This window comes from Micropterus salmoides, unplaced genomic scaffold (genome assembly GCF_014851395.1).
Source record: "Micropterus salmoides isolate LMB-PRFRI ecotype aquatic unplaced genomic scaffold, ASM1485139v1 Ms_hic_scaffold_21, whole genome shotgun sequence".
NCBI lineage: Eukaryota > Metazoa > Chordata > Actinopteri > Centrarchiformes > Centrarchidae > Micropterus > Micropterus salmoides.
The window spans coordinates 21,324,597-21,346,928 of NW_024041262.1; the positions used below are offsets into that span (position 1 = coordinate 21,324,597).

At 40.5% G+C, this 22,332-nt stretch overlaps 1 protein-coding gene across 3 annotated transcripts in view; it reads left to right on the forward strand.

The window, feature by feature from the left end:
• sema4gb (sema domain, immunoglobulin domain (Ig), transmembrane domain (TM) and short cytoplasmic domain, (semaphorin) 4Gb) overlaps window positions 1–22,332 on the forward strand; it is a 37,572-nt gene that overhangs the window by 8,527 nt on the left and 6,713 nt on the right. For all 3 annotated transcript variants that reach the window (XM_038735039.1, XM_038735041.1, XM_038735040.1), the window contains 12 exons: window positions 10,491–10,639; window positions 11,058–11,120; window positions 11,404–11,502; window positions 11,597–11,690; window positions 12,383–12,496; window positions 12,858–13,012; window positions 16,608–16,783; window positions 19,208–19,346; window positions 19,438–19,660; window positions 19,844–19,959; window positions 20,212–20,366; window positions 22,243–22,304. In XM_038735039.1, the coding sequence (XP_038590967.1) occupies window positions 10,491–10,639; window positions 11,058–11,120; window positions 11,404–11,502; window positions 11,597–11,690; window positions 12,383–12,496; window positions 12,858–13,012; window positions 16,608–16,783; window positions 19,208–19,346; window positions 19,438–19,660; window positions 19,844–19,959; window positions 20,212–20,366; window positions 22,243–22,304 (1,545 nt within the window). The remainder of the gene's footprint in view (window positions 1–10,490; window positions 10,640–11,057; window positions 11,121–11,403; window positions 11,503–11,596; window positions 11,691–12,382; window positions 12,497–12,857; window positions 13,013–16,607; window positions 16,784–19,207; window positions 19,347–19,437; window positions 19,661–19,843; window positions 19,960–20,211; window positions 20,367–22,242; window positions 22,305–22,332) is intronic.

A 22,332-nucleotide genomic window follows, 5' to 3' on the forward strand; every position in this document is an offset into this window, starting at 1 on the left:
TGATAAACCCAATTTACACTACCATGATCAGCACCAAACAGCGGACAGGGAAAGTTAGCAACTAGGTGGTTAACACGGTGGAGTATTTAGCAGCTATAGAGCCAGATATTTCCCTCAGGATATGGAGACCAAACACATGCTTGTAAAAGGGGAAGTTAGTATGGGACTTGAAGTCGAAACCCAACGCCACATGAATGTGAATGTTGCTCCATGTCTGCTGAATGTCTAAATAGGCAACTGTTTGTCACATGTTCACCATATCAACTTTAAAAACTGATAATATTGTGTGCCCTCAAATGGACAAACAATCAAATAATGCAGGTTTAAGTCAGTCCGACTAAAACTACACTCAGAAATTCGCCCCCTAGATGAGATATTGTAGCGAACTGCATAGGTATTTATATCTCGGGTAATTTGCTGGCTAATCTAACCAGCTAACAAATAGTTAGCTAACCTAACTACTAGATGGCAGTGTATGTAAATTGTTATCACTGCAGACAAGGTCGCTATCAGAATATTATTTTTCTTATCTTGCAAGAGTGGGGCTAGGTTTCGAACTATTGGTTGGACAAAACAAAGACATTTGATTAGATTGTGCCTCTTTTTGACATTAATCATCAATGAAAATATTTCTTAGTTGCAGCATCAGTTATGTAGGTCAACTCAACTTAGATTATGTTCGTAGGTTCAAGAGACACAGTTGCTGTTTCTCCCAGAGGTGAGGTAAATGCTTGACTGTGGTCTGAACTCTGCTGTTTGCCCAGGGGGTCCCTGCTTTGGCATTTTCTGCCTCTGCCACCAGACCTAAAGTAATGCGGTTGTGAAATATTGATGCACTGTAAGTTGTCTGTTGCTGCTATGAAAAGCTGAGAGGGCAAAAGAGGCCTTGGTAGTAATATTTCTTAGTGTTAGCACTATTATTGTTGTGGTGGTGGCGGTAATAACCCCGTCAGATTGATTCTTTTTTGTAGATCAAGAGTTTTCTTCAACCAGCATGGTAATTACAGCGTCAAGGAGAGCGGCAACTTATGGTCACCAATTTACTGTTCAGTCAAGTCTATTATTGGATTTGCAAACAGCCTGAGTGGCTGCATCTACTGCCTATTGAACACAGAAAACATTGATGATTTACTCACATTATCAGCTTGGCTTCAGCTGCTTTAACTGAAGTAGTTTAATATTTATCTCAGCTGTGTGACAGCATTCTTAGACCACATTCACTAACAAAGACAACACCAATATTAGATTTCATAGTGGTTTATTATGATGAGTTTTTTAGTTATGAAAGGAGGGGTCGAGGGGGGAGGGATGACAAGAAGTTGAGGTGAGTGGGATGAAGGGGTTGAGGATGGAGGGATGAAGGGGTCAGGAGAAGAGGGATGAAGGGGTCGAGAAGGTTGTTTAGGGTTTGGTGGCCGGAGCAGCTACGAACCCGAGGGGTTGAGATTCAGGGTGGGGTTCCTGTTGTAGAAAAAGACAAAATGATTACTCGGCAGATTTATGGATTTTAGCGTGCATGTCTTTCATGGTGGGAGGAAGCCAGAGAGCCCAGGGGACACCGACACAGACATGGGGAGAACACGCAAACTCTGTACAGAAAGGCCCGGGCTGAGCGAGGTCTGAACTCAGAACCTCCTGCTGTGAGGCCGCAGTGCTGTCCACTGGACCACTGTGCTTCCCATTAAAAGAGGTGAACAAGCAGGGTTTGGGTGGGAGGGATGTGAGAACTGAGAAACGAGAGAGAAAACATGTTAGACAGCTTATATGCGTGAGTGCATGTGATTGGATTTGACAGGCACAGGTGGATGAAATGAGTGAAGTACGGGTGGCTGATTGGAGGAATTGAAAGCACAGGTTGTCGAATAAGTGAGAGAGGCGTGGTCCTGTTCCTGTAAACGTCACTTTACATAACTCCATTTGCTTTTGCCCTTTTTATTTTTCTCTCTGTAGTGACGTTTCATGCTTTGGACCCTTATATCCACTGAGACCTTCATGATGCTTTGATCTTATTCCCCTCAGACAGTGCTGATGTGTGATTCTGACAGGATCTTATTGGTGATTCACTGATAACATCTAGCAAGACCTGAAATAACACAGGGACTGTTTGTGTGTGGGGTTGGTGTTCTTTTCTGAGATGAAAGTCTTGGCTGTCTTTCATCTCATTCTGCAGTCTCCCTGGTTGAACAAAGTCCTACAAAAATTTTGGATCTGACACAAGCTCTGAAAAAGGTGTGTTTGTGTCATCATAAGACATAAACATGCCTCTTTGACGTGGTGCCTAACAAGTGATCTCTCTGACAGTGGTTGACATCTTCATTCATGAGGAAGTTATTACACACAGCTGACTGGGAAGTTCCTATTTTTCATAAAACCATGAGATTTCTGAAAAAATGGGTTGATTTTCATATTAGGGTAGGCTTTAAGTTATGTATAAATATTCATGTATTTTTTTAAATTCTCATTTTTAAGGGGTTAATTAAAAATCAATATTTTTGCATTTACCTCTAGTGGTATCTATCCATGTCATCCATGCCAACAGTGATTTTATTGCCAAGATTTTGAGATACAATCCGAATAGACCCGAGGATAATTTGACCCGATTCAGAATGCAGTCGAACTGAACTGGCCATGTAAAATACTTGTTATTGTTTGACTGAGTCATAGTTTCACCAACAAACATAATCGATACGCAATTAATGCCTAATACAATTGCAATAGGAAATGGAAAAATTTAAAAAAAAAAATTGTCAGTTTTTTGTTTGTTTTTGCAACTGTTGGAAATCAGTAATTCTTACTTGTTGTTTTATATGTTGCTTTTCTAAAACATTTTCAATATACATGCAACACATACAGGTGTATAAAAGCAACAGTCAGGCCATGTAAAACTAAACAAAACATTACTTAACATTATATTAAAATATGACTATATCTGGTTAAATATGTTTTCATGTTGTCTCTAATATTCCATGTCTTAATAATAATCTCTGCTGAGATTAGAAAGATAAATTTTCACAACAGTGGCCAAAAATACTGTAGTGTAATCTACAGGTAACCATAGCAATTATTAACTATCTTTAGAGAAAACTGATCTAACCAATGGGTTAAATTGACAACAGACAAACTTTAAAAAGTACAAGTTCAAATTTGAACACTTTAATTTGAGCTTTCGTATTTGCCTGTAGTAACTGGCAAAAGTATAAGCGTGAAAATACACTTTGATTCGTATACTTTGTCTCTTTTTTAGCATACCAGAGCACCCAGTTGTGTCTTTTGTCTTACATAATACTTAGTCATGTTCATTGACTCTTGCGCCTGGTAAAGAAGTGAAGAGATGCTTATATAATGTGGATAGAGTTGACAACAACTGACAGTTCTGACACTGTCCAAAGAAGTTAAGTCAGTCTTTCCTTCCAGCATTTGTTCCCAAAATTATTTTTATAAGCACGTGTGTGTGTGTATGTGTGTGTGTGTGTGTGTGTGTGTGTGTATGTCACATGGCCTCCATAGTGGATCTAGTGATCAGTGAGTCACATAGGAAGCCACGACTGTGGTAGACACACACACACACACACACACACACACACACACACACACACACACACACACACACACACACACACACACACATACAGTGGATTTACTATCATCTTGGGCCCCACATGAAGGATTACAAATATGTCTGAGCATGAGTGCACACATTCTGGACGTGCCACCTGTGACGGCTCAGTGTTGAGACACAGTCACTCTGGCAAACTCACAACACAAACTCCTTAGATCCTCTGAGTCATTGACAGAAATGTCTTTACTCTTTTTAAGGTGCCAGATGAAGGATGTAATCAGTGTGTGTGTGTGTGTGAATCCAGTGGAAAACCTGACAGATGTTTCTGGGGGGCAGTTGTTTTGACCTCTTCCCCTCATTGAGCGATGTACTCTGAACATTCACACAAACAGGTCTGCCTTAACCCACACACACACACACACACACACACACAAACAAACAGACAAATGCACAAACACGCACACACACAAATGTACATGCATACAGAATGACAACAGTAAATAGAAACCAGCCAGCAGACTGAGGCTTCTGGCACATCTCAGCACTCTGTTGACTTTTGTCATTGATTTTGCAGCTAAGTACAAGGTACTCTGTGTGTGTGTGTGTGTGTGTGTGTGTGCGTGCGTGCGTGTGTGGTCACAAAACAGTGGCTACAGGGAAGAGTAGGTCAACATCAACATGGGTCTGTTGCTAATGTACAGTAGTATATTCATGACCATGCTAATGCTGCTAAAAAAGTTTCAACTGCTGTGTTTGTATGTTTTCATTTTGGCTGTTTCTATGTTTAAAGCTGCACTAATCAATATTTTTATAGTAACAATGTATCAATTGACTAAATGTAATGTGAAAGAGGCTTGTAGTGACAAACCCATAAAGTTATAAAAAGAGACTGCACTACTCCGCCACTGGACAGAGCGTTTTAGCCTCTTTTAGCTTACAGCTGTCAGCATTACAGTTTTGATGTCTTATCAACCCTATACCCATCCACAGCAGGCTATATTTAGAGACAAAACTGATTAAACAACCTCAACCTGCCGGCCCGCACAAAACAACAGACAGACAAAGGGAGCAGCTAGCTCGTGAACATAGCGGAAAGATTAGCAGCCAGATATTTCCATCAGGATAGCTACTCAGAGATAATAAGAGTGTGACTCTCATTCATTAGGTGACCAGAAACATCTAAGTCTAAGTAAATGCTAATGTTGCTTCATGTCTATTGGATGTGTCAATGGACAACTGTTTGCCATCTCAACTTTGTAAAATGTAATAATATCAGTGTTTACAGTTTGTTGAGCTGCCCCCAAGTGGTCAACACATGAATGAATGCAGCTCTTAGCAGTGAACAAGCCAAGTTGTTTTGTGCCTAAACCTAACCGAACCCTAACAATAGCATTTTGAGATCAGAAAACAGTTTTATTGTGAAACAACAATGTTGTCCTGTCAGTAGGGCTGTCAGATCAGAAAGGTGTCACTCTGCAGGGCATAAATCAATTGCATATTTTTTTATTTAATTTGAATAAAATTTTTTTCCCTTGGAATAAAACTGTTACCACGCTGACTGTCATGTACTGCAGTTAACACTGACTATGGATAAGTACCTCATACAGCCCCACTTCAAATCCCACTCAAATCCCTCTAAGTGATTTTTATTCAGGCTTCATGTGGTTGTGTCTATACTTTTTGCAAAAGCTCTGTACTTTCTGTTTGTGTTTTGTAGTTGTGATTCAGCTAAAAAAAAGAAACCAATTTATTTTATTTCTTCACAAATAGCTGAGAGATTGGTTTTAGAGCAAAGCTGTGATTGCAACCAATTGCTTTTCAGACAAAAGTGAACATTGGTTTTCTCTTTCATACATCTGGGTTTGTCGTCACCAAAGATTGAGGGGCGTCAGGTGTTTAAAAATGTGCCAGCAAGTCAGTGTTGCCTGCATAAAACAACACAGGTCTGAGACCAAGGTCGATGTGCCTCTGCTGCCTTGGGGCCTGGGACATTTTGTACGTCACCATGGTCCCTCTCATCAGCCCTGTGTTTGTTGTATCATGCAGACACTATTTTTATAAGATAGAAACCAAGGCTTTTTTGCTCACTCTTAGATGACTCACAAGTAGTGGGCCTTCTACACTCCCTTGGGCTGTCGTTGTGTTTGCATAACTTGTTCTTTAAAACGTGATCTCGGAGAATACTCAATGTTCTGTCTACGAGGATTATGTTTTGTTGTTTAGGCATTTGTGTGTCTGTATGTTCATGTTTTTGCATTCACTGTCACCCTCTGCTCTTTGTCAATGCATGTCCCATGTATAGATGTGTATTTGTATGTTTTTGTGCGTGCAGAGGGTGCCCTCTGCCCTGCTGCGTGACTCCAGCCCCCTCCTGCCATAGCCCCCCATCCTTCAGATGAATCCCCCCCCGGCGTGTCCTGACCTTTGGCTGTGTCAGACGAGCTACTCATTGCTCACTCAAATCTGAGGCTGACTGGCTAGGAGAAATAATAGGTGACTCACAGTCTTATTTGTGGATTTTATTGAAACTTACAAAACGTTTTTGCTATTGTTGCCACTGTGGGAAGCAGCAGTGACAGTTCTTTGAAGGTTTAGTTCACTAGGATTGAACTTCAGCACAAATAATGAATAGAGTCAAAGCAACACAAAGACTTTGCTAATTTCCAACAGAATAGTTTTTTCAAACTGGAACTTATGATACAGGAATAATCGCTAAGTATAATTGTGGCTTCATACAACTTGGGTCTTATTTTATCAGTTATGATAACAGGCAGTTCACAAAATACGAGCAGTCAGACAGGTTTTAAACAAAGTCCCAGTTTAATAAGGAGAGACTTATTCGAAGAGTACGTATTTATTGAGGTTAGCAATAGAGAAAGACTTCTGCAATTAGACTTCATTGATCTGAAGCATCCTCTTTAAGCATTGATGCTGAAGGTGGAGGAGTAAAGCAGATGGTTTATCTCCAGATAAAGTAAAGGAAGTGTTTGCAACCTGTCTGATCAAAAAGTTGTAATGCTATCACACTTCCATTTGGCACAGTGGGGCTGTAATTCAAATGATCACAACCTAAGGATCATTTAAATTCTTTCAGCACTCTATTTTTGGTGAAAGTACCATGAGACCAAGGTTGAGAAGATTGGCTGTCATTCACTTTGTTAGAGGAATCAAAGGTAAGACAACATTTCCTGTAAAACGTGTTGCTTCTGCCCACAAATGGATGTTTGCTTCTAACATCCCAATCCTGATGTTGCTCTACATTAGTTTGTTCACTTTTTTAGTTTACTTGAGGACAAACATGACACTCTGAAAGTCTGCCTGATCTGGGCCATAAAACAATTTCTCTTTACAAAGTGATATACAGAGGCTTACAATATGTACACTAATGGCTTAAAATGAATGTTTGAAGATTGATGATGAAAATGGCGTATTTCTTAAATGTCATTGCTGTTAAAAAATGCAGAATTGGTGTTTTGTAACTTTTGTGGCGAGTTGCCTCCACCAGGAGCTGTATGTGTAGTGTTCTTCCCAGATGTCATGCCTATAATCAGTCTAACAGGCATGACAGAGCCGGCATGAAAATACCCCAATTATTGACCAGTGAGAGGGTCCCCGTGGTTTTCTCGCAGTCAGTGATAGAACTATCACTAAAGGCTGGCAGGAAGGAAGGTGTGCAGTAAGAAAAACCGCAGCAACTGGAGACAGTCCGTCAGCAATCGCAGAGCTACTGTCATCACCCAGTGTGTCCATGTGACAGTTAGACAAGCAGCCAGTCATGTGGAGAGAAAAATGCCTCCCATGTGATGTTGGGGGAACTCTTAACAGTTTTCATTGTGTTGTATTACGCAAGATCAAACACGCTAGGAGACTCGCTGTCATCCTCATTATCATCATGGTCATTGCGAATAATAGCAGTAAAAGCCTTAGTAATACTTTAGTTGAGATGGTTGAGGTGAGTCAAAGCCCTGAAGGATTTGTGTGCCTGTCTTCTTGTGTCTTTGTTTTGTATGAAAAAGGATTCCTCTTTTGGGAGTCCCTTTAACTGGTTTGGCAGTTTTTTCTGACTGTTAACAGAAAACTTGTAATTGTAAATGTCTTTGTAATTGTAAATGTCTTTTTTTAAATCTTGAGTGAATGGTAACTGTATAGATACTGTATGTGGGTTCTTCAATTACCATCCTTGCAAAATGTCTGTGGACGTGTAGGGCTGGATATTGCAACTCAGTACCTTTTTGCTAACAATTGAAATGTGTCACGTAGTACCGACTAATGAACCGTCAAGTACCAAAAGTTGCTTTATCAGATTCTTGTTAACATATTCTTTGTTGATATAGTTCCTGATTTAAAGGGGAACTCAGTTAACTCAACACAGCTGACTCAGTTTGATAGTCATGAATAGTATTACTCAGCCAGTGAAACCAGTAGTAGGCTATAATGTGTTTCAGGGATATTGTTTTTAGGGCTGTTGAGTTTTGCTACATTATACTGGGAGGGTTTTATAACATTTGGTCTACCCTCATTAACATAACATAAACATTACATAATTTCAAATTATTACCATTTAATGGCCTAGCATTGGCATATATCGTTGTCATTTGCTACTGAAGCGGCACTAAATTGGTTCTGACCCTGCTCTAATTCAGTACTTTTAACTGTAATTTATGAACTGTGGAATATAAAATAGCTTGTTGGCTAATCAACTATATGCTCTCAACAGTTACAATGTAATCCCCCAGCGCTCCCAGCTGCACTGGACCCTTTTCACTCTGTCAGGCATACAATGAACAGGAGAACAGATGAACAGCGACAAGCGTGCTGGCCCTCACACCACAGTAAATCGATTGGTGGGGGACAAATATAGGTTTGTCTTATTACTGGATGCTGGGATGTGCTGCCACCAGTTCGCAACAGAAGGAAAACAAGGAGAAGGAGGTAGAGAGGATATGTGGCGATTAATATCCCCATCTGCTCCCTGCCGACTCATATTTCTCAGTGTAACAGCGTTGATATCTTCACTTATTGTGTTGTTCTCTGATGACAGCTGTCTTCTCTGCATTTGCAGTTTTCTTTTTCTGTATTTCATTTATTTAATCGGACATTAATCTCCTCTTGCATCTAACTTTTAGTGCAAATCAAATCTCTGTAAACCTACTTCTGCACAGATCTTCCATACACATGGAAAAAACAATGCCCTGCTTTTCATTGCCTCACAGCAGCAGAGCAACCTGCCCCCATTTCTGAGGTGCTACACCGGAGCGTGTTCAAATATTTAGTTTAGTGCCCCAGGCCAATTATTGTGTGATGGATAAATAATCTGTTTGTCTGCACCAAGGATGAATGATCAACAACCAAAAAACATCCAATTTTACAGTAGTAACACATGCTATTCAGTGACAGAGCTAGCCCTAATTTGGCCCACTTATTGTGTGAACCTCGCCCCTCCATCACCCACACACACCCACACAGACACGATGCTGTGGCAATGCTGCTGATGCGATTTGGCATTACTGGGGCACGATTCCTGCTGAATGCCCTGAAAATTCCAGCCCCCTGCGCCCCCATCCCCATATTCTTGACAGTCCTCTCAGCATTCCCCCAGATCTGTTGTCGAGTCTCACCATCATGCAGTCACGCTAAGCATGATCATTTTGGGTGTGTACATTCTTCAATAAGTGTGAAGTCAAGATAGAAGCTTTTATGCCAAACTAGTCTTACAGTCTGCAAGCAGAGGATTTGGTGCTATAAATCATGGACCTCCACTGGGCTGCGTTAATATGATACCTGGGTATTGGAATCAATAGCAAAACGATACTTATTTTAGTACCTTAGCTTAAGGAATATGAACATCTACAAAAACCATTTCGATTTTTATTGAACAAAATATGGCAAACTTCTCAAATGCATCAATGTTTAATGTTTTCTAAACACAAGCTGCCTTACAGGAACCTTGCCTCAATAAAGTAATATAAAATTGGCAAAATAATTTCTTAAATGGAAACATATATCCTGGACACCAAAATATCCTGATTTCTAGTCCCTAGTGTGGGTCATTCTCTAAAAAAGCTGGATCCTCCCAAAATAAACCTTGTCCACATACCTTTGGACATATCATGCATATCATGATGAAATACATTCTCTGGAAATTCACTGGAGAAACTAACCAGTGGAGAACTATTTTTTTTTCTTTTTTCTGACCAATCACGTGAACTAAACCTGATCATTGATCACCCACAATCACATGAAAACAAGCATCTCCAACTGCCAGGGGATGTGCACGGCCCAGGACCGGAGGGCTCTGCAGCTGGTGATTAAAACTGCTTAGAAGAGCATTGGTAACCATCTCCCGAGCATCAGTGATATCAATGAGGTGAGGTGAGGTGCCTACGCAGAGCCCAAAGGATACTAAAGGACAGTACCCACCCAGCCACAGCCTGTTCACCCTGCTGTCTTCTGGGAAGAGATATAGAAGTTTCTGCTGCCGTTTCTGCTGCCGTTTAAACTCAAATTCATCCTCAGCACTGCTCCATTGAATGCAGTTTATTTCTGTTTACCATTTTAACTATTGCTTTTATATTATATTACTGAATATTGTCTACTACGTAGCAGAAGGGAGTTACAAACTCTATTTCACTTTACAACCTGTTGTGACAAATAAATCTACCCTTGTACCTTGTACCTTGTATGATACAAAAACAGAGGTATTGCAGGGCTACATGTATAATAATATAAATGGTTGCAGACCTGGCTTTGTGCATTGGCTCATTGTCATTTTGTAACAAGAAGGGACCTTCCCAAAACTGCTGATACTTGGAGTCTAGTCTAAGCCATGAAAAATAACCCCAGACCAAAAGTACCGGAGCCATCACATAATTTTGACCATTACGAAAAGGAAATTGATATTTCTGTACAGTAATTTGTGTCATATTTACAGGTCTGTTGGGCAGCGCCTGTTTCACTGGCTCATCCCAGAACTACAGCACCCTTCTGCTGGAAGAGGATGCCGGGCTGCTGTACGTGGGAGGCAGAGGAGCTCTGTACGCGCTCAACACCTCCAACATCTCCACACCTGCAAACCTCATAGTGAGTGCCAAGAAGCTGCAAGCCTCAGATCACCACGTAATTGCCACTGTTAACAAAGAAACAGCAAGCCGGATTTCACAAGTTTTCTTCCATTTCCCAAGGAGGACAAACTAATAATAGCCTTAAGCAGATCGAGCAAATCCCTTTGTGCCCCTTCAATTTTATGGATATCGGATTAAATGCACCAGGCGTTTATTCAAGGGTTACTGAAGAGTCAGAACTCGGTGACGCAGCCAGAAAACTAAGTCGGCTGTCCTCTTTTCTCTCTTTCTGTTTATCACACATGTATACACACACTTGTTTTCTTCTCTTTTCTGTCCATAGATCTGTGTATTTAGCTATCCATTTTTCCCTCTCTATTTATTGAGCTAACTGAGTCATCCTTATTAACCCCCCACCCCCACCTCATTGTTTGCAGATTGATTGGGATGCGTCCCCTGAACAGAAGAAGCAGTGTCTAAACAAAGGCAGAGACAATCAGGTACAAGGCTGCACCTCTACTCTATTATTATTATTCAATCACTTTTTTTTTTGGTGAGAAAAATCAAAAGCTTAGTTTTAATTTATTGAGTTGTTAATGGACAACATAAATTACACATTTATGCTTTGTGATCTGCGGATTGCTTCTGATGGCAACAAAGTGGATATAATAAAATAATCAGATTCATTCAATATTTGCATAAGGAAGCCCCCATACATTAAGTTATGTTTATCTACTTGCTTATTGTGGAGCCAGAAATGACCTTTTTGTCTGTTCTTTACAGACAGAGTGTTACAATCACATCCGCTTTCTTCAGCGATACAATGAGACTCACCTGTATGTCTGCGGAACAAACGCCTTCAGACCTCTTTGTGCTTATATCGTAAGAGCTTATGTGTGATTTTAGTATGATTCATGACTAGACTAAAATTGAAATAAAATAATTAATTGAGCATTGTTTGTTTTCTCTCTGTGAGGATGCGGAGCGGTTCAGCTTCTCCTCAGGCCTTGAGGATGGCAGAGACAGATGTCCATATGACCCAGCAAAGGGATACACTGGCCTCCTCGTAGGTATGTCTCCCAAATTTGCATTTAATCTATTTTATATGCAGTGGGAATGGGAATGGCATTGGTTTTGCAAGTATTTGGTCATAAACCATGGTATTCGACAAATAAAAATGTGACCTGCTGGTGGCACTACAATACAGAGGTTTTACAATTCACCCTGATGGGAAAATTAATATCTGAGCTACTTTTCATGTCAATCCACCTGTAAGAAAAATAACCAAAATGTGTTCCCCTTGTTAACCTGCTGCCATTCCCCCTCTCGATCCTCTAGCTAAGAGAGTGCAGGGGTGGAGGGGTTGTTTTATGTTAGTGTAACGAATCGACTACTGCCAATAGACATTTCTATTTTTCTATAAGTCTATTTCAGGACTGCCAGGAGAAAGATACTCAATTTGTCTCAGACTGCTAAAAACATATTAGTTTTTAATGTATTTTTGCAAGGAGTAGGACTGTGCAGAGACACTGAAACATTCTCCTGGTTAAATTTGAACAACTATGACTAAATCACATTCTCCGCACAAAAATTCCAATTGTGGACCTTGAAGTTGAAGATGATAGACACAGTCTGCCTACTTACTGTGCAGTATGCCAACTGCTTTCATTTACATCTGATCTGACTCTGATTTAACTCAAACTTCTGTCTTCATCTATCCTCCACTAACACCCTTAACACCCTTGTGTGATTTGTCAATCAGATGGTGAGATGTTCACGGCCACTCAGTATGAGTTTCGCAGCTCTCCAGACGTGCGCAGAAATTTCCCCTTCCCCACGCTCAGGACAGAGGAGGCTCCCACCCGGTGGCTTCTGGGTAAATACAACACATAACAAAGAAGGGAGACAATCCTCAAATACATCAAGTAATGAAAAAGTGTGTGCCAAAAAATTGCAGACAGTGGTTTATATAATTCACTTACAGTTAGGAACTACATGAACCAAACCTCACTGCCATTCTGCACATTTTTAGATGTTTTGCTGTTACTACAAAAACTGATTGATTTGCTGAATGAAAATCATATCAAAAATTGCACTGCACTACAGCTCTAACTGGCTTAGTTGTGGTGATTCAATCATACTTAAAAGCTCCATCTTTAGTTTCCAAGGAGACACTTTCTTGACTGCTTATAGGTCTGTGTTTGGACATGTGGATCTGTGTGTGTGTGTGTGTGCAGAGGCAGATTTTGTAGGCTCTGTGTTGCTGAAGGAGAGCATCAACAGCTCCACCGGTGACGATGACAAGATTTACTTCTTCTTCACGGAGAGAAGCCAGGAGCAGATTGCCTACCCGAGCCAGACCAAGGTGTCCAGGGTTGCCCGAGTCTGCAAGGTCAGAGAGAGCAACTAGCCCAAATACTATTAACTATAATCATATTAATGGTTTCACTGGATTTTGGGAAGTTAATTCTAAAAAAAAAAGACAGAACTAACGTAACAGATTTATAATGCCTGCAAGGTCATGGACAGAAAGGGTTGAAAGGACAGAGGAGAAAAGTTGCCAGTATTTGAAGTACAAAAATAGTGCGATTATTTAATGCTTTACGTCACTGATACAGAGTGAAGTGTAAATGGATTTAGGCAGACTTTCTGTTCTTGATTTCTCTCTCCACCGCTCTCTTACGATACATTCAGTGTTGAATGAACCAGCAGTTGGGTGGCTCTAATCTTGGTTTCTTCACTGACGGCGGTTCTTTCTGTGCCACTGTTGCCAGGCAAACTACAAGTCCACCAACCTCCACCTCCAATAGTAAACCTTCTGCCTCTCTTCATTGCCATTTTGCCCTCTTTCACTCTTCCTCCTCCTCTTTTTCCCTCTCACCTCATTTCACTTGCGATCAGCATCCACGGTTTGGACAGCATGCCCAGCAACCATTCCTAGAGGTCTCTCCTCTCTTCCTTCCTTCCTGTCATTTCTTTTAGCCCTGCATGATGGTATAATTACCATCACAGTAAGCTGTTGTGTTGAAATTACTGTTGGCTCAAAAAGTGTCTAAAAGCTGGCTCAGAAATAATTTCACACATCGCAGCTGTGTATCACCTTTCGGGAGAATGAGAAAAGGCTTTGCATGAATGGATAAAAGAAAAAAGAATGGAATGAGAAAGCCACTTAGGAATTAAGTTTTAACATCCAATCAGAGTTAAATTGTACAAACCAAGCAATGCAAACTATGGGTATGAAATGCCACTACAGATTAAACTTAAGAGAAAGCAACATGTTTTACCAAAGATTTATGACTTAAGACCTGTGTTTTAGGTCTTCCTGGATTCCCTATTTTGTCACAATTTTTAGATGTGGAATATGTAACATTTCTGTGAATGCTCGTTATGCATTTATTCAGACATGACAGGAGCTTACGGAAAACAGCACATGCTTGTGCGATATTTTTCACATGGTATCGCTGCTAGAAAAATAGTTTTGACTTGAAAGGTAATACCCAGGAAGAGGACAGTTTTCTATTCTCACAGGCTACATAGCTGATGGATTTTTAAACTTTTGTTTCCTTTGAATCCTTAATTGTTGACCATTGTTCGTGCGTGGGAGGCTTGCTCCCGCTTCTCACAGTGAATTCGGTGAAAAAAACATTTCTTCAGCATTTATTAGGTAGATAATTCACTCTGCTGCCTGTTGTTCCAGCACCTCACAAGTATTTAATGACATGACGTTAAGTTAGGACTCACAACTCATTTTGAATTGAGAGATACATTTATTACAATGCTTTTAGTGAGTTAAACAAGCTGTGCGCTCATTTTGTCTCTGCATTTTTCACCTTGTGCTGCATACTGACATGTTTGAGTATACTTAATTAAAGGCACAAATACTGTATGCTCACAGACGATCAGTGGAATCATTTCTGAATGTTTTTGTTAGGATGTGTGTGGTTGGAAAGGGTTGGTGGACCCAAATGCTGGACACGTAGGCTGACAGGTACAGTTCAAAGATTTATTGTAAGGCGAACAAAGGGCGAGCAGATTTACTGGCAGAGTGGCTGAAAAACCAAATAAATCAAGGTAATCCAACAGAAATCCAAAATCCACAGAAACAGGGTAACACAAGGGGCAAGGCAGGAAAACCACTACAACACGAGACAGAGCGTCTACATGCTACAACAATGACCGAACAAGGACTAAGGGAAACAAGCAAAGATATATACACACACAGGGTTTACGAGCAGGGCAGGAGCAACAGAGGTGAGAGACATGAGGGGCTAATCAAGTACACAGGTAGGCAGAGTGATCATTGGGGGAAACAGGTAGACAAGCATATCAGAATGCCGAAACATAAATAAACATCAGACGGCAAAAACTAAAACAGGACAGACAGGAAAACCGAATAACAAACTAAATAACTAGAGCAGACTAAAGCAGAATAATCAACAGACTAATGAAACTAAACCGATCAGAACCAGACAACCAAACTCCCAACAAGACACACAGAGAAACACAAGACAGGATTGTGACAGTCTTACTTTTTCAGTCTCTTATACTCAAACAATTCATCTCCTCATGATTTTCTCTGCATCCAAAATAAGACATTTCTGGAAATAAGGTCTGGACTCCTCACCTCCTCTCTCTTCATCTGCGCTGTGGAGTTGTCAGAGCAGTCTAGAGTGTAATAACTCAGTCTGAACTAGGCCACAGCAGCATATGCAGATGTCGAGCTGGTCCCCAGCTCAGCCCCGTGGCAACCAGACACCACACTGGTTGGAGGCAGATCTACAGATAGCAAAGGCCCTGGCAGTAGCCTCTGGCCTGAAACCACTGAAGACTTGCCATTTTTGAGCTGCATCTACTTCCTCGGCAATCATGACCTATTTTCACAGAGAAGGGTGTAAATAACATGGAAACAAGGTCTTTTCAGGAAAACAAGAGCAGAAATCAATGCCATTATTTAATATTGGCCATTTTGGAGCTCCATTTATCTCCAGCAAAGAGAGAAAGGTTGTAAAATTTGTCTTTTTCTCTGCTATATCCTCAGAAATTTACTTCATGCCTGGCTGAGTTAATTTCCCCACAGGCACATCTTTATGGTGCTGTGCTTGGATTCTTGACTCTTTTCTTGGAAATGACAGCCTGATGACCCGGGCGTTGCTTTGATATAGATTGTAATCAGTGGATCCCTTTAGCTCTTTCCCCCAATAATGTCCGTCTCTATAAGAAATGTTTGTTATTTTCTCAGTGGCGTCCATATTATGACGCTGTTTTGCTAACCTCTCTGCCAACACCAACTCTCTAGAGGTTTTGTTCTGTAAAAAAAAACAAAAAACCCTAAGACCCAAAACCCATTTGTCTGTGGTCCTTCTCCTCTCTTGGTCTTTCACTAATACCAAAAATTGAGCTGGTATTATTGATGGAAGTGTTCCTAATGCAGGCTCTTCTGTGTTATGTCGATTTAAGCTACTTTGCCTTTTTGTGTGGGAGGCCGAGGCAGGCAGAGCATTTTGATGAACGACAGATATCTGCGAAAGACATAAATGAAGAAAGATGAAGCACTATAATTTCCAACAAACAAAGAGAAAAGTAGACTCCATCTCTTTTTGCTCTCTTCTAAATGAGGTGTGCTAAATTACTCTTTAAGGGAGAGATTTCTTGCAGCCTCGCCTCCTCCCAATGCTACCAAAATGCAATTAGAGCAAATGTGCTAAAGTAGGCTCTCAGAGCAACTATATCTCCTCATTTCCTCCTCCCCTCCCCTGTATAGTTATGTGTATTTTATGATTTGATTCTTATCTTTTTGTAGATGCATGCATTGGTTTTATAGCTTTGTGTCACTGTTACTACAATAGAGACAGATTAGTGGCCAATGATGTGTATATGAGTATATCAGTGGATGGATTTATGTAATTTGAAAGTGCATATGCCAGAATGTATCAGCTCAAATGAATTCATACAATCGTCCGTTCATTCGTTGTCCCTTCTGTGTGCAGACTGACTGGGGTGGCCAGAGGACCCTGCAGAGAAAGTGGACCTCCTTCCTCAAGGCCAGAATGGTGTGTTCAGTCCCTGAATATGAGCTACACCTCAATATCTTGCGCAGTGTGTTTGTCCTGCAGGGTCGAGATGCTCAAAGCAGCATATTCTATGGCATCTTTGGTCTGGAATGGTAAGTAAAATTCTGCTTTTATTATGCTGCTTTTTTCCCTTTTTATAGCTTTAAGGTTGGAAAACATCACCTACAGTGTGCATCATTTCCTCAAAGCCGTGAAAATGTGGTATCTAGAATTTGGAATAAAGTAAAATGGGTCTGAACACCTCACTGGCAGCTCAGTGTTTGCATGCAAGACTTGAGAGTAGCAACAGAAGCATACACTGAACAAAATTATAAACACTTTAGTTTTTGCCCCCATTCATCATGAGCTGAACTCAAAGATGTTAGACTTTCTTTATGTGAACAAAAGGCCTATTTCTCTCAATTATTGTTCACAAATCTGTCAAAATCTGTGTTAGTAAGCACTTCTCCTTTGCTGAGATAATCCATCCACCTCACAGGTGTGGCATATCAAGATGCTTATCAGACAGCATGGGTATTGCACAGGTGTGCCTTAGGCTGGCCACAATAAAAGGCTTCTCGAAAATGTGCAGTTCCATCACACAGCACAATGCCACAGATGTTGCAAGTTGATGGAGCGTGCAATTGGCATGCTGACTGCAGGAATGTCCACCAGAACTGTTGCCGTGAATTGAAAGTTCATTTCTCTACCATAAGCCGTCTCCAAAGGTGTTTCAGAGAATTTGGCAGTACATCCAGCCGGCCTCACAACCGCAGACCACGTGTAACCACACCAGCCTATGACCTCCACATCCAGCATCTTCACCTCCAAGATCATCTGACACCAGCCACCCGGACAGCTGCTGCAACAATCGGTTTGCATAACCAAAGAATTTCTGCACAAACTGTCATGAACTGTCTCAGGGAAGCTCATCTGCATGCTCGTCGTCCTCATCGGGGTCTCGACCTGACTGCAACTTCGCACAGCACATTAAAGAGGACTGGACCAACATTCCACAGGCCACAATCAACAATCTGATCAACTCTATGGATGAAGGAGATGTGTTGCACTGCATGAGGCAAATGGTGGTCACAACAGACACTGACTGGTTTCTGGACCCCACCCTCCAACCTCCCAGTACAGTGAAACTGCACATTTTCGAGTGGCCTTTTATTGTGGCCAGCCTAAGGCACACCTGTGCAATAGTCATGCTGTCTGATCATCATCTTGATATGCCACACCTGTGAGGTGGATGGATTATCTTGGCAAAGGAGAAGTGCTCACTAACACAGATAAATTGGTGAACAATATTTGAGAGAAAGAGGTCTTTTGTGTACATAGAGAAAGTCTTAGATCTTTGAGTTCAGCTCATGATGAATGGGGGCAAAAACAAAAGTGTATTAATTGACAATGAGAAAAAACAATAGGTCACACCCTAAGTGAGTTATAGAAACATAACCAGCTAAGCTGCAGAGCTGATTTGACAGTGTCAGAGGACGATGGCTGCCAGTGGAATATCTGGCAGTGAGTGTGTGTTTATGCTGATGTGCAGAGTCATGCTGCATAAAACTGTCCCATGGGTGTTTAGATTCTGATGGAGAGGATATCATTGCAACGGGACAGTAACACTATTTCTCTCTACAGACTGTTACACTTCCTTTTGCTGATATTCGATCTTAACCTACTGTCTTCTCATTCGCTGCAGAAACTGTTCTTTCTGTCTTGTCTTTCTACATGTTGTTTTTCTTTAAAAAACACACACCTGCGAGTAGTAGTTGTCACTATGTGTTAGACTCAAGCGTGCAAGAATGAGTAAGCCCCTGAGCTATACGGCTCACCAGTTTTAAAGACAGATTCTGGTTTCACTTCAGTCTCATTTTTCTCACTTGAATGCTTTTGAAGGCTGAGGTGGGCACACAATGGATTTAAGAATGTGACGCAGACATTTCCCCCCCATTACTAATCTCACCTTTAGGGCTTAAGATTTAGCGTCACCTGGTTCCCAACTCATACTGTACATGTTCCTGTCACATACCTTTTCTTTCACAGGTGCTACACCAAAACCACAAATGGGGGCACATTATATATGACTCACAGGGAGTGGATATTTCAGTACTGTGAGTGTGGTGTTGAAAAATCTGCAAAACAAATATTTCCTTCTGGAGTGGATTATGGGAGTAGCTACCGAAGATAAAGAGGGAAAATTACACCTGTCTGTGGCGCCACTCCCACATGTCCATACTGGACAAATTGATAAGATCCATGAGGGAAATGAGCATAAAAAAAAACCTTCACCACCTTAACACCAATGTTTTTCAGAGAATGGATAAGAGCTCCCAGCAGCCTAGTTATCTTTTTGCCTGTCATTGGCAGTTTATAGTCTATGATGTATCTATTATGATGTATTTGAAATATGATCTGGGTGGCAGTTGCTCCCCAGATAATAACTTCTCCATGTTTATCCAACTTTGAATCATTAATCCTGAGTTTGTCCTCTGGATGTGTCTTTGGGGTGGGGGCGGCGGATTGTCTTTCAGGAAGAATATCAAAGCATCTGCTATCTGTCAGTACGCCTTCTCAGACGTGCAGAAGGCTTTCGAGGGGCCATACATGGAAGTGCAGGACTCAAAGTGGAGAGAGTACACAGGGAAAGTTCCAGAGCCAAGACCTGGATCTGTAAGTTTCTTCTATTAAAGTCTTTCTACCATCATTAGTATTTAATGTCCCAATCTTTCCTCTGTGATAATTCTGTCCCTCATCTTTCCAGTGTATAACAGATCTGCACAGGTCCCAGGGCATCAACTCATCACGAGACCTCCCAGACAATGTCCTCACTTTCGCCAGAAGGCACCCACTGATGGCCAGCCAGGTGCACCCAATAGGGGTGCGCCCTCTCATGTTCAAAAGGAGTGTCAACTATGTCAAGATAGTCGTGCACAAAGAGCCGGCGTTGGATGGAAACATTTATACTATTCTGTTTTTGGGAACTGGTGAGTTTTACAGCTGAACAGTCAACAAATCCAGTGAAAAGACTCACTGGTAATGCATGGGCTTGGGGCTTAGTGCCAACAGACAGGGTACTTTAAGGAAAAATAGACAGGATTTCATATTCTGTATTGCCTCTCAAGGTTATCCAAGTGTCTTGTTTGACAAGATTGTATCTTTTCTTACAGATGACGGATGGCTACACAGAGCTGTAGACATCGATGGAGAAATGCACATCATAGAAGAGCTGCAGTTGTTTTACAAACCTCAGCCCATAGAGAGCATGGTCATATCCTCTGCTCTGGTATGTATTCATGTATGTAGAGTTAACATAGCCTATTTATGCTAAAGTGATGCAAATGAAAACATGCAGGCTAATGAATTTCCTACATAGAATAAGAGTGTAAACATACTTCTTTTTTTATTTATGAATCTGTAAATTAGAATATCTTTTAAGAATATTTCAGTCCCTAAGTGTTTACAAAAGTCAAAAGGAAAAAGGTTACTAATGTGTGAACAGTAGAAACAGATAAATACTTTTTCTTTTGTTTTACAGAGGAGTATCTATGTTGGGTCCCACTCTGGAGTCGTGCAGGTACCGATGTCATCCTGTCAGAGGTACACTTCCTGTTATGACTGCGTGTTTGCCAGAGATCCGTTCTGTGGCTGGGACGGGAATGTGTGTGTGGACATATCTTCACATGCAAACAGGTGAGGAAACACATACTTGTTACACCAACAAATGCACTTTCCCAGCGAGGAGGCAAACACAGCGACTGACTCACAGTGTTTGGTAAAAAGTAGTGGAAAACTGGGTAAAACAGAGATTTGGTAGAAAAAGAACCAGATTCTTGCTGAGACAGATACATTTGCATGGCTTCATCGTAGACCCTGAGTCTAGTTTTCCCTAAACCCCTCTGCAGTTCCACCTCTTTCTTCTGCTTGTTGGTGTATCTTCATTTACTCCTTAAACTCATTTCCCTCTATATATTCTAGCTCCTGTTGCATGACAACAACTGACTCTGTAAATTAAAAAAATGGCATTTTTTAGGTTAAATATACTTACATTAGACTCAAATGTTGCCAAGAATAATTAAATGTCATGCCCTCCACGTTATTAATATATTAGTCAAATAATGTGGTGAACTGTTAAGAGAAAATCATGCCATGATATTGTAATACATCATTATTGTTAGACCTTCTTGAAATGAGTAATGAACCTACAAGCAGAAATTAATATTTATGACACGGTGTACATTTTTGCATTACATGACCTTTTTTGGTTGATGTTTATTTCTTTCTTCTGAGCCCAGCAGCATTACCGGAGTCTAATTCATTATTTATACAGCTTATTTTCCCTTCTAACAGAATTTCAATGAAAGCAGGTCTAAGACAATGTAGTCGACCTGGATTTTTTTTTTCCATCAGCTCTGTTCAGCACAGCAGGAGCTTATTCAGAATGATTAGCCAAAAAAACATTTGGATTTCAAAACAAACTTTGAATCAAACTCGCAGCTAAAACAGAAAAGAGGATATTTTCCACATATAAGTCTCCATGTTTAGCATTTATGCGCAATATACAAAGCTGTCATAAATGGTTGTAATGTTGTTGTAAGCAGCTGTAAGGACAGTTTAAAGTTTACAGTATTTGTCAACAATTCTATATATTTTATATTTATACAACTCTGTTTTACTATTTTATAGTCTGTTTATTCACCAGCCTCCACTTAATGATGCCCATAGGATGAGTTATATTTAAAATAGTTAAATACAATAGTAAACACTCACATCTGGTGAAAAATATATTGTATTTGGTCGAGATGGAGCTAATTTTAAATATTTTATTCTGTTGAGTAGTTTCATCTACAACAATGCATCATTTATCAAATGTTTTTTTAACTAATAACCTTAGCTCTTAATAAGTGTAGTGGAGTAAAAAGTACAATATTTCCCTCTGAGATATAGCGGATTAGAAGTATAAAGTTGCATAGAAAGTACTCAAGTAAAGTACCTCAAATTGGTACTTACTTACAGTTCTGTACTTTCCCCCACTGCTTACTGAGATATTAGATGGCTCAATATAAATTAAAACCAGAGGAAAAACTTCATTAACAAGTGCATATTTATTCCAAACCCAAACACACATACTCAAATACATACACATTACTTTGGCTCACGCACTAGAGACTGTTTTGCCTCTCTTCACTCACTGTGCATGAGTGAGTAGAAGACATCTTAATCTCCATTATGGAAGCAGACACATTAGCGTCTCATGTGGATTTGTCTGAGGGCAGCAGCACAGTCGGGGAAAGCAGCAAAAATAATTGAATGTTAATGGGAGATCTTACACAAAACAACACAAGAGAGTGAAAAGCCTGCTGTCTAGTGTGTTTTCTTCACCAAGGTTGTTGGAATACAGAAAGGGAGATAGAGGGTGAAGCTGTGTTTTCTGTTTTCTGTCTTCTGTCTCCGCTGTTTGTCTGTAACTCATTCTTATTGCTGCCATTACTCACTTGAAAAATATTATTTTTTATCTAATAAAGGTTAAATACTAATTTTCAAACTATTACTATTACTACTATTTCAGGTCAAACCTAACCCAGGATATCTTGAGAGGGATCAGGGGTTGTAAGGAGAATTCAGGAAATGGTACGTGTTACAATGCATGCACACGCAC